The following is a 13,096-nucleotide window of genomic DNA, read 5'->3' as shown; positions in this document are numbered from 1 at the left end:
GCTATAATGAGTATCATATTTGTATATGTTATATTTGATTATATCAATTAAAAAAAAAGAATTGTGAATGATGCCATACAATGAATAGATAAATCAAATCAAATCAAATCACATCAAATCAAACCTGTCATGTTTTCGTTGCCTTCTTTCTTACATTCTGCAGGCAAGCTCTACTGGGCTGATAATGCTGTCGACAACATCATGCGGTCAAACCTGGATGGGTCAGAGGCCGAAGAGGTGCTGTCCATCTGTCTGGACACCACGGAGGGTCTGGTGGTGGACCGAAAGGGCCGCAAGCTGTACTGGACGGACACTGGCCGTGGCCTGATTGAGGTGGCCAGACTGGACGGCGGTCAGCGTAAGGTCCTGGTGTGGGAAGACCTGGACGAGCCTCGAGGGATCGTGTTGCATAACACCAGAGGGTGAGAGATGTAGCTGACCTCTTTCCTTTATCACCTTTTGATGTATGCTGTATAAAGTATATTTAAAACACCTTTTACTTTTGTTTGTTGTGGGAAGGGAGACAAAGTTTCAACTTTAAGATAAATGAACAAGTCCTTGTTATAACACCTGTTACTTTGTTTGTTGTGGTTGCCATAGTTACATGTTCTGGACAGACTGGGGAGCCAAGCCTCGGATTGAGAGAGCCTGGATGGACGGTAGGATGAGAGAAGCCATCGTATCAGAGGACGTGGAGTGGCCGAATGGAATCGCTGTGGACGAATCCACCGATAGCCTCTTCTGGGTCGATGCTATGACTGAGGTCTGTTAGCATAACATTTGAACTCCGACCTTTGAACTATAAGCTCATTCACAGCTGCATCTGAGCACATGCAGATAACGGTCATTGCAGACCTTGTCTTGAAATTATTATTTCTTTTATATTCATGTTTGAACCAGGTGCACATTAGAATGTGCAGGCGAATATGTATTTTCTTATAGACCGAATTAGCCGATGCCATTCTTGCAGCACTTCCACGTAAAGTACCACTTTCTGCTTGACTGTTTTCAGCTGCTTTTTTAAAAGATTTTTCCATGTTTTACAAAGTCTTTGGTTCCAGAGGTCATTGCAGAATAGTGCCAAATGTGAAATAACTTATTTCCTCAACATCAAATTGATAATGGTGTAGGAGTTGCGAGCAGACGTAGATTGGTATAAATGTGAATCCAGTAAGACTGAGATTTTAGATTACAATAATGTCATCTCAGACATTGTAAGAAAAGATCACAGTCCGCAGATCTAGGTAGACCATAGACTTTGATATAAGAAACACTGTACAGTGTAGTTCTGGATATGAAATACAGTTACACACAATCTGTTTCATAAAACAATTATTTGGTTTTAAATAAGATGGAGGTTTTGTGATAGAAGAATGTTATCTCAGAATTTGTTTAGTAGGACCACAGTCCACAGATCAAGGTGGACTATAGACTTTACAAGGAAATGCTGTCTAGTTTGGGATATTGGATACAGGTATTCACTATCTGTTTTACAAAACTAATGTCTGGTTTTGAATGCAGAGAGTGGAGACCTGTCAGATTGACGGCAGTGGACGGCGTGAGCTGGTGGTCAGCAACGTCCTTCATCCTTACGGCATCAGCTACCTGGACGGTCACATCTACTGGACGGACTGGGATACGGCCGCTATCCACAGGGCCCGTAAGGACGGTAGTAGGGTCTCCGATGTCCTGGGAAACGTCAACAGTCTGATGGACATCAAGGCAGTGGACATGAGGGAAGAAGGTGAGCTTTGGAAGGGGTGAAAGGTCAAGATAGGGGTATGTGGATTAACCCCAGGGGTGTAAAGATTAACCCCAGGGGTGTGTGGATTAACCCCAGGGGTGTAAAGATTAAAGGTTGTGCAATATCCCTTTGCAAACATCACACAATTTTGAATGGTTGAAGAACCATACCTCCCAACATCATATGAAATCTTTCAGTGATACACTTCAGAGTTTTGTTTTCTTTTTTTTTTAATGAAAAACTAACCCCAAGAATACACTCATCTTTTGTACCATGAATAATGTTTTGATTTTTTTTTCTGGGTCTGAATAAATTCACTGGAAATCTATAGTATTTGTTTCCGCTCTGTCATGATGAAGTTTCCAATTTTATTATTTTGAAGAAAGGTCTGCATTTTACATATCAGCTTATGAAAGGAATCTAATTTGCAGGGTTGCAAAATGGACACACAAACTTAAGGTGAGAGGCTTGCAACTAAATTAAGGAATGTTGTAAATTTGAGTATTGTCATTAAGATGAAGGTTGGTGTCATACAGAAGAACCATGCTAATCATAAGATGAGTATTCAAGTTAGATGAGGGATGTTTTGATAAAGATAACTGGAATTGCTTTTGAAAAAGGAGTAAAAAAAACTCCCACAGGTAGGAGTATAATTAAGTTTCCTCAAGGTTGGAGGTGTTGTAGGGTAATGGAGTAAGTTGAGTTCTTTCTAAAGTTCAGACAATTTACACGAAATGCTCCAACTTCAGTCAGTAGCTGCCTAACAAAAACAGCAAAAATGTAGTGTTTTTTAAAATGTGTGACCATGTGCAATGTGTCCGTCCCTCAATATTTTGATTTCTGATTTCCGTTTCCCACCAGTGGAGAGTGTGTGTGGTCCTGATAACGGTGGCTGCAGCCATCTCTGTCTGGCCAACCCTCAGGGGTACTCCTGTTCCTGTCCTACCGGTATCAACATCAACGGAGATAACAAGACCTGTGGAGATGGTAAGTCTCTTGGTAAGAGGAGGGTGAAGGGATTGGTATAGGTAAGGAGGGTCATAATGATGTAGGTGATGATGCTATTTGAGGAACCTCCAGGGGTACTCCTGTGCCGGTCGTACCGGTATCAACATCAGCACTGATAACAAGACCTGTGGAGAAGGTGAGTCTCTTGGTAGGAGGAGGGTGATGAAATTTGTAGCGACGAGGTGGTTAATGATGATACTGGTCATAATGCTCCTACCGTTATCACAATCAACAGTGACAACAAGACCTGTGGAGATGGTAAGTCTTGTGCTAGAAGGAGGATGAAGGAATTGATATAAGTAAGGAGGTTAATGATGACATAGGTGATGATTCTATTTGGCCAACCCTCACAGGTACTAATGTGCCTGTCCTACTGGTATCACAATCAACAGTGACAAGACTTGTAGAGATGATAAGTGTATTGGTGGGAGGAGGGTGAAGAAGGATTAAGGGATTAGTAGAGGTAAGGATTTAATGATGGTGATGTTGTCATGGTGAGGGAAATGGTAAATCTTGTGCAGTCATTCTTGGCCTGGTCATCAAGGTTATTCAAAAAAATTTCACAAAGGAGTCAAATCAGTGGCATGTGATTGTATATTTTTTTATGATATCATTGTTAGCATATTCATTGCAGATATGGAAATAGCAAGTTTTATAGGGATGATAATAACGATAATGGTGCTAATGATGATGATTATAATAAATGTCTGTGCTGTTGCTATAAGAGTAGATAATTTAGTGTTTTTTCAGTTGATATACATGTAATTAATGGATAATAAATTCATTATGATCTCACCTTGAATTTGTTTTCCTTCCTTTCCAGTTCCTTCCACATTCCTTCTCTTTGCAAACCGTCAAAGCATCCGCCGTATCTCCATGGATACGCCAGACCACACTGATGTCGCCCTTCCCATCGACAATCTGCAGAATCCCGTCGCTCTGGACTTTGACAGTATCGAAAGAAAGATTTACTTCACAGACGTTTTCCTCGATGTCATCAGGTTAGATCAGAAATGTCCTTTATTTAATTGTAGTTTTAGCAGGTTATTATTGTAGTATGGCTGAAACTCAATTGCCAATAAGTGTCTTTAACAGTCTGCCACTAGTGTTGTGATGTTATCTTGTTTTAGCCTTGTTTTTGAACATATGCAACAAAACTAAAGTTGAGCAGATAAAAGCTAAATGTTAAGCGAGAGGTATACAGCTAGAGCAGGAGAAATTAAAAACCAAGCGGGGGAGCAGCTAATTTTGAAAAAATGCCTTCAAAGTGGGAGATGTCCTGCCAAAACCGGGAGAATTGAGTCTCTACTCATTTTCTTCAGAATGGATCATTTCCTATAGGCACAATAAAGGTTAGGGTAAAGGGTTTTCTATTAGACTCTAGAATTGCTACAATGAACAGACAACATTACACAACTATTAAAGTTGATTCTGTTTTATTTCTGTCTGCAGACGAGCAGACTACGATGGCTCCAACGTGGAGACCGTCATCTCTGAGGGACTCCAGACCACCGACGGCATCGCCGTGGACTGGATCGGCCGGAATCTCTACTGGACCGACACGGGGCTGGACCAGATTGAGGTGGCGCGCCTGGATGGGTCGGCTCGAAAGGTTGTGGTATCGTCCGGTCTCCAGGAGCCGAGGGCCATCGCTTTGTACCCCTCCAGCGGGTGAGTGAGGGGTAATAACCCCAGCCACCTGTTCTCTCTGAGACCGTCAGCTGACTCTAAGTTTGTGGTGTGCATCTTGTAATGGGAAGGTTGTGAGTCATTCAGTGCTGGAAAGCTTGATGAATTAATGATTTCCACTGTGATATGATAGCGGTTCTTTTGCAACACAGGACTTCAAGTGTACATAGTTTGTAGAGTGTTCAATGCTCACAGCATCTTCTTGATGTAAACCATTATTACGACCTGAAACAGATACATAGAAAATGCACAGTTTTCTATAATACCCTAGATTTAGTTGTTTTCTGAGATTTTTACATTGTCTTTCTGATATATGTGATGGTGATAAGATGTGTATAGCTGCTTACTGGCAGTGATTTACTCCGTAAATTTCTAGGGACATGTTTTGGAGTGATTGGGGAATGCATCTGTTTTTGTTATATATGTGATGGTTAGAAGATGTGTAGAGCTGATTAGTGACTGTGTTTTACTGCTTAAATTTCTAGGTACATGTTTTGGAGTGATTGGGGAATGCACGCCAAGATAGAGAGGGCGCACTTCGATGGCACTGGCCGGCGAACGGTCATCAGCAACGACCTCGGCTGGCCCAACGGACTGACCATCGACTACGCCACCCGACGCATCTACTGGGTGGACGCCCTCTTGGACAAGATCGAGACCGCTGATTTTGCCGGCAAACACCGTGTAGTGCTGACCGATAATGTGACCACTCACTCCTTTGGCCTGACAATGGTAGGTGCAGGGTCAGCCTTGGGGTCTTGGTTTATTTGTTACATATTGTGGTCATTTTATTTTACTCAAAGAGGTAATTGTGTTCTGGTTGTGTTTATAAAATGAAGCAGATCCAAACCAAATGATCAGATTACCAGACATTTATTTGGCTTATGACCATTGCCTCATCCACTGTCACATTTTATGTGCCAAGAAATTGCATTCTCCTGCAGAATAGTATGAATTATAATGTTATATGGAGATTAGCATGACAACTTTTAAAATGATCTTGACCGATCCCATCATACACATTGTGACATATACTTTCCTTCGAATTCCTGACGAAGTGTGCTAAAGGAAGCCACAAGCCCTTATCTTTATTGTTGTTGTTGTTGTTGTTGTTGTTGTTGTTACTATTATTATTATTGTAAGTACATGTATTATTCATTGATGTTTTAATATTTTCTATGCTTACAGTTTGGCAGCCGTCTGTTTTGGACTGACTGGCGAACCAACACCATTGAGACCGTTGACAAGTCGACTGGCCTAGGAATGGTCACCTTTCAAAGGAATCTGGATTCTCTCATGCATATTCATATGGTTTCTCCCTTGAGACAGACTGGTAAATAACCCCTCTCTTGTCACCCCATTTTAGTATCTGAATCTAGATTAGCTAGTAGAGAACTAGGTTAGGAATGGTCACCTTTCAAAGGAACCTGGATTCTCTCATGCATATTCATATGGTTTCTCCCTTGAGACAGACTGGTAAATAACCCCTCTCTCATTCCTCCGTTCTAGTTTCTGAATCTAGATCAGCTAGAAGAGAAGTGAGAGACTGGTGAATAATTCCATTCTTATTCCCTCCTTTCCTGTTTTTCAGATTGTGTTATATCAGCTAGTAGAAAATGAAAACCTTCAACTTGCCCTTGACTGTTACATAGTATTGAAAAGGAAAGGGAAAGTTTCTGTTTAAAAAAAAAAGAAATTTCTCTTGAAGATATAATCTTTTACAAGTGCATTGATGAGTTGTAGTTTCAAGTGGTATAGGCCCACCTCTATTTTAAGCTTTTGTGATACTTTGTAGACGATATCACTCCCTAAACAGTCAAAGAAGTAAAGCTGCAAATGGATTCACTTCACTGCAGAGCTCCTAAGTCTCCTGATCTGCAGGAAGCTCCCTAAAAGCTAGAATATCTCTTGATGTTCTTGCAAAAGAATATGAGAGCCTTCCAGGTTTTGGAATGATGTTTGCCTCTTGAGATTTCTATACCACACAAGTATCTCATTGATTGATCTTTGGGATCCCCCTGCTTTTCATGTGTGAGTGCTTGTAGGCTTGCGTGGTGGCAGAATTATAGAGTACTCAACAGCTCCAGTCAGACCATATTAAAGAAACTTCACATAGTTTCCTTCCCGTTAAATTTCTGCAGTTTGAGCACGCGATCACATTACCAACGAAGCTGTGCGTAGTTTGAGCAATGCAAAACTATGTGTAGTATCGATCTCCAACATGCAAGCTCTACACAAATGAAAACCGCATACCTTCCCTGAATGTCAAAAAGGCAAACGTACGACAGCGAGCAGAATAATGTGCATAAACAACATGTAATGGATCTAATCATAAACTTGTTGAAGTTTCGGCTCTTTGTGGCCACACTATACAAAACTACACTTGAGATTTGCGGGAAGTGAGTAACTCTCCAATTGCAATCAGTAAGTTGTGCAGGGAGTTTCGCCAATAAGTTTTTTTGAAAATTTTGTGGTCAAACTGTCCAAACTACTTGAAGCAAAATACCTAGAAGTGAAACTAAGCTGAGTTTCACGTAGTCTGATAGGGGCTATAAGCCAGTTCATAATTAGGTTATGTACACATTGGTACAAATGACCTCTCTTTTTTCTCAGTTGGTTAGGCACTTCACTCGCTTTCAAAGTGGCATAATGCATAAACTTGCCCGACATAACAATTTATGGAATTCATGTTCAAACAACAATGAGCTTACATTTAGAGCAGGTGATCAGATCTGTGTACTCCATCAGTTGACAATTTAACAGGCATCCATTTCGTTGTTTTGCATTGAATGGCAATACCGGCCTATTAACTTTTTATATTGCAAAATACCATTCATGCTGTCAGGTGGATGTGCTGGCAAGCACCATTTAGACAAGGATCACATGAATAATCATCGCATCACAGATGCTTATCTCAGTGAATTTACAAACCCAAATGCCTGTTGGTACAAATGACCTTTTTCTGCTCATGCGCAAAGTGGAATTGCGAACTGGTCTATTGTCAAGGCATGGTTTACTATTTAGGAGGTTGAGCTGATGTCATATCACTCTCACCTTCCTTTACCCCCCTTTCAGGGACCAACCCTTGTGGAGTGGACAATGGGGGGTGTAGCCACCTGTGTCTGGCCAGACCGCAGGGCTATGTCTGCGCCTGTCCAGATCAACCGGACGATCGACCCTGTTCACTGAGTGAGTATCATTCCTACTCATTTGCTGTTTGTCTGTCGGTCTGTTTGACTGTTTCTATTGTATCTATCTGAATGTCTCTTCTCATTTTCTCTGTATTAATTCATCTCTTCGCAATGATGGTAACAACATACAGTTACAAGGAATAACCTTATTTTCCCAAATTTTTGAACACCAAACTGGTTCTTTTGATGAGATATATTTTACATGTAATGCTCTCATGTTCTTAGTTACTACAGAAATCACCGAGACTTGTGTTAAAAAAAGATTAATGCGTAGAAAATGTATTACATTGTGGTGATTTGTTGTACTGTGTGTCATTATGCTTCAGTTTCATTTCCAGTTTGTGTTATGTCTTTGTGTATACTTGTATTGTATTTTTGTTATGTGTTGTAATATCTAATGTACCAAGAATTTCCATTGTGGACAATAAAGTCAATCAATCAATTAATCAATCAATCAATCACTCAATAGTTATTTAATCAGTTGATTTGCAGTCAGGCGATCAATTTATCAACCAATCAATCTATCTGTCAATCAATCAATCAATCAATCTGCTCACAGCTCCCGGTGCTACATCAGTGATTCAGACCAGACAGCCGACGCCCAGTTCCCCTACCACCAAACTCCGCCCAAACTTCTCCATCACCCAGCACCCCTTAGCAAGACACACCACCAATGCTCCTGGGGGTATTCACACCATCATCCACCAGCCTGCTACTGGTAATGGGGCGGGCGTGGCTCAGACTACTCCGCCCTTTGGAACATTCTTACCTGGAGGGTACATTTTTTTCACTTCCTCTCAACTTTTCATATTCATGCGCTGGCTTCAGAAGGCACAAAGTTGACACCACGGTCAATTCAAGTCAGATCCACTCCAAGTCTGCTTTATTAGTAGAATGTACTTAAATGCAGTTGTGTTGTGGATGTATAAGGAATGAATTGAAGAATTACATGGTTGACTCAATACACTCACTGATACATATGCGCTTGAAAGCTAAGCAAATTGCATTCAATTCATACAACTGTAACCCATAATAGAGTGTCTTACAGAAGTATTGACTCCCATATTGTAAGTAGCTTAACCCATTGAGGATGTGCTGATTTTGCTATAACACGTATTCCATAGACACCTGCCCAAGTATGCATCCAACGGGTTAATGAGAGCTGCAGTTTTGCTGTGAATTAAGAAACCTACTCGTACAGGCGACGTCTGTTTTAATGAAGTCATCAGGATGGGCAGTTTCCTTATATCAAAATTTGTTATAGCCAAATGAATAAAGTATTTAAAGATATGTAGCTAATCATTTTGGGAAGTTAATTTTTACCAGGTTGGAATGAAAATTTGTTATAACCATGTTCATTATAACAGGTGTGCACCGCTAGCATTAAGGCATAATTTACCATTTGCAAATGAAACAAAACCCCACCATTGGTGCTTCAAAATAGTTCTAAAATGTTAGTTAGGGATGGAAACAACCAATGTAAAAATTTGAACCAGTATAATCGATGTTAAATATTGTTAGATATACAAAATGTGAACAGTAGATATAATAAAAATGTTTCCAGACTAAACTATGGTTTAATGAGGAAAATAGTGATATCTCCTTATGTTTTAGGCTTTAATGCAACAATTTTATATGTTAGTATGTTTTGTGTTACAACTGGCCTACACATATGCATCAAATGTGATATCTTGAACATCTTTTAAATCACTGCTCCCAAAGGTAAATAGGACCTTTACGAGATGATGTATCATCTAATCAAGTCTTTTTTTCTTTTCTTTTTTTCATTTTCCCTCATTTCAGGTGCACCCGAGAGGAGATAGAGACTGGCCAATGTCCAGGATTCGGAATGGAAGCTGACAACGAAGGCATCCATCAGGCTGGCCAGACCAAGTTCCGATTCTTCTACCTCTACATCGTCGGCGGCATCCTAGCTTTCCTCGTCATCATCATCCTACTCATGGTCTTTTTGCTCTGGAGACGAAACAGGTCAGGGTTAACCTTTGACCTTCTAACAATGGCATTAACCCCTTGTCTCCCAGATCCTCTTATTCTTCATTGGTGTAACATTAACTGTTAGAGACCAGTGGGTTGGCAGTTCCATGTCTTCGGTTTGTGCTTGGGTTGTGTTTGTTTAACCAACAATCCCTAAGCATTTATGGCACAAATAGGAAAATGAAAGATCATTTTAGCATATAAAATGAATGGAAAATCAATGTAGATAAATTCAAAATAAAGTTTTGTGAAACAGATCTCTAATGTCTGATCGTAACATTCTTCTAGAGTTTTGAAATTGAAATACATGTATAACAAATTGGGTTCAACGAGGTTTGGTAGAATGTCTTACTGTACAAATATATATTTTGAGTGTAAGAGTTTACAGTTTAATGCAGATGATACTCTTCATATTTTAGAAAGTTGTGCCTTACGTCGTACTATGCATCTTAAAGGACAAGTTCACCTTCATAGACATGTGGGTTGAGTGAATGCAGCAATATTAGTAGAACACAACAGTGAGAGTTTGAGCAAAATCGGACAATCCGTTAAAAAGTTATGAATTTTTGAAGTTTCTGCTCAGTCACGGCTGGATGAAAAGACTACTATAGCTTGTGATGTCACATGAGTACAACGATATAAAGAAAGAATAAAGAAAATTGAACATATTTCCATTTTTCTCGCATAACAAAAGAACACTCGACTTCTCTCTTTCAGAAGGCAGGGGGAATAATATTACCCTTAACATACGTCAGTAGCAAGTCAAAGAAATGTGCACTTTATTCAAAAAGTAAAATTTTGTGAAATTCTCTTTTTATTTTCGTTATATAGTTGTACGCATGTGACATCATACACTGTAGTAGTCTTCTCTTCCAGCAGTGACTGCGCAGATACTTAAAATATTCGTAACTTTTGAACGGATTGTCCAATTTTCCTCAAACTTTCACTGATGTGTTCTACTAATATTGCTGCATTCTCTCAATCCTTATGTATATGAAGGTGGACTTGTCCTTAAAGCCGTTGAGGATGAGCTGATTTTGCTTTAACCCTAAAGGGGCGGGGCTTTTTTATGGTGCGATCGCGATGAAATTTTGCATGCTTGAGACCCACGTCAAAATCTACAAGATTGTGTCGTAAGATTTTTTGAAACAATCAATTTCTAATTTTAATTAATTAATTGTGCAAATTAAGCTCAAGATCATATTTTAGCCTAATTAAAAGCATTGAGAGTCTAATTTTTGATCTGTAAATCTGTTTTAGCATATTCAACAATTGTACATCACAAAAACTTCCAAAACTCATTCCAATTCTTATGTATTTTATTGTTTTCAGAATTTCTTATGTATTTCTTTGTTTTTCAACTTTTGTTTTTTTCTTTATTTTTTCATTGGAAATTGTCACTGATCACTTTTCTACCATAATTAGCTCAAAATTAATCAATGAAAGTGATTAATTGTAAGAATAATTAGGTTTTCATGACTTTCATAACAGAGCACCGTTTTCCATAGGAAATGTACACAAATCACAAAATTGTGCCCGTTTTGGAGCGACATTCCATTACAAAAATGGGCGTGGCTTAACAAAAGTATGCGCGGTACGTTGCAAATTTGGTCTCAAAAGTTGCGCGAGACTTGAACGAAGAAAGTCAAGAAGCCTCGCGACGAGGCCTTCTCGCGTTACAGAATTATAGGGCGAAACGTCGAGGGGGGGCGGATTCTGCCCCCCCCCCCCCCCCCCCCCCCCCTTTAGGGTTAACACATATTTCCCTTTGACATCTGCCCGAGTATACTCGGGACTAGTTTTCAACAGGATAAAGTTACCGGTAACAAATCAGAAAAATTTGTGCGGCATTGTTGAAAATGTATGTTTGAAGGGTATAGAGGGTACAATACAGGAATGTGGTATGTAAGATCTCAATGCATGCATATCTAGTTTATTAAACAGTGATGATGATATGTCATGTAACAGCAAGTATGCACTGTTGTTTCCCAACACTTTTGTCTCCGTTGTGAAGTGAGCATTGAACCTCAATTTCTTTTTGCCCTTTCAGGAGAAGAACCAGGTGTAGACTTGACAGTCGAAGTAATTTCTACAACCCTCGCTACAATCACATGACCAACGAGGTCATGATAGAGCCGAGGATTACGAGAGCTTGGTTGACGTACTCCAAACCGGTAGGTTTCCTCTCGGCCTTTAGGTAACAACATTGTAGGGTACTGTAGAAGTAGATATTTTTGCGTGAATAATATTTCGCGCTCGGCTAGGTGATGTGAATTTTGTATGTTTTTAATTCCACAGAATCCGGGCATTAACTACAATCGTGTTGGAACATTCGGCAAGCAGAAATATTTGTGTGCTTTTAATTTTACTCCAGTTTATGGTTGCACAAAATGTGTGAAAATTTCCACATCGCAAAAAGTTGCATTTTTACAGTAATAATTTCTTATTTATCCCTATGAAGAAATAAATGAAATTGCATAGCATCATTTTTATGTTCATGTCGTCATGTTTGTATACATATGCGATACGGAGAATTAACAAATGGTTGTGGGTGAGTTAAGTGTCAATTCATCAAGTTAGATTTTTTTCCCCATCACTTTCCTTCCAGTGAAAAATTCTTTTTTTACTTTTATTCTACAGACGGCAAGTCATACAAGCAGCTCCAATGGTAGTCTTCCCTCAAGGCTCAATAATGAAGAGACTGATAAAATGTTGTCTCCGCCAATGGTGTACGGAGCGACGGCACCGTGCTACAATGACACGAGGCCTTGCAAGAAAGGCAAGCGTGCCAAGAACTGCAACAACCCTTACCCTACATTTTGCGAAGTGCGTGTGACCGAGAACGAACTCTGCAAATATTCGGATGGTTGCTGCGACTGAGGCTACCCACGGCCAGTGTGTTGATACGAAGACACAAGATGCCGCCTCATTTTTTTTTTCTGCCATGCGGATGAGGTCTCAGACATTGCCACCAAAGGGAGCCCTCTATCTGCACAGGATGTGCAGCTTTGGTGGTGCATTGTGGGAAGGAATGAAATGCACTTTATTGAGAGTGGCCACCCCTGGATGCATTTGTTTTTATTGTACAGATAGAGAAAAAAGATGCATATATGGCGTGCAGCAATTTTTATTTTTTATGTATACAGTCGTATATATTTCTTTTTTTATTGTGGTGTCAATTCAAACAGAGGAAGGAAACAGGGAGACAACGGATACGAGATGAAAATGTTCATAAATGCCAAAATATCTTCATTTTCCTCCAAGATCAGCTCGCCTATGCCACTTCAGCATTCTGCACAATATTTTGCAATTAATTTCCTTGTGGGAAAAACAAGAAATTTGTTGTCACAATGTTTTGACGGAGAATTACGCAATTCTTACTTTGTTGTGCTGTTGTGAGAAGCTAATGCAATGTGAATTGTTTACTATGCCAAGCGTTGCACATGTATGCAAACACGGATGGTGTGTA

At 39.8% G+C, this 13,096-nt stretch overlaps 1 protein-coding gene across 1 annotated transcript in view; it reads left to right on the top strand.

Moving 5' to 3' along the window:
- The window catches only part of LOC139720153 (low-density lipoprotein receptor-related protein 4-like), an 80,439-nt gene extending 67,680 nt beyond the window's left edge, over window positions 1-12,759 (top strand). Inside the window, exons 23-35 of the mRNA XM_071631522.1 lie at window positions 164-422; window positions 601-763; window positions 1,522-1,744; window positions 2,606-2,731; window positions 3,576-3,753; window positions 4,205-4,423; window positions 4,927-5,173; window positions 5,630-5,774; window positions 7,517-7,630; window positions 8,192-8,408; window positions 9,436-9,621; window positions 11,678-11,801; window positions 12,268-12,759. Coding sequence (XP_071487623.1) covers window positions 164-422; window positions 601-763; window positions 1,522-1,744; window positions 2,606-2,731; window positions 3,576-3,753; window positions 4,205-4,423; window positions 4,927-5,173; window positions 5,630-5,774; window positions 7,517-7,630; window positions 8,192-8,408; window positions 9,436-9,621; window positions 11,678-11,801; window positions 12,268-12,507 — 2,441 coding nt within the window. The 3' untranslated portion in view covers window positions 12,508-12,759. The remainder of the gene's footprint in view (window positions 1-163; window positions 423-600; window positions 764-1,521; window positions 1,745-2,605; window positions 2,732-3,575; window positions 3,754-4,204; window positions 4,424-4,926; window positions 5,174-5,629; window positions 5,775-7,516; window positions 7,631-8,191; window positions 8,409-9,435; window positions 9,622-11,677; window positions 11,802-12,267) is intronic.
- Window positions 12,760-13,096: the final 337 nt, after the last annotated feature.

The sequence above is a fragment of the Diadema antillarum genome, unplaced genomic scaffold (genome assembly GCF_040938485.1).
Source record: "Diadema antillarum isolate AM-2024a unplaced genomic scaffold, OU_Dant_1.0 scf00000122, whole genome shotgun sequence".
Lineage (NCBI taxonomy): Eukaryota > Metazoa > Echinodermata > Echinoidea > Diadematoida > Diadematidae > Diadema > Diadema antillarum.
Note: the sequence above shows the minus strand (reverse complement) of the source record. Positions and strands in the feature narration are given on the sequence as shown.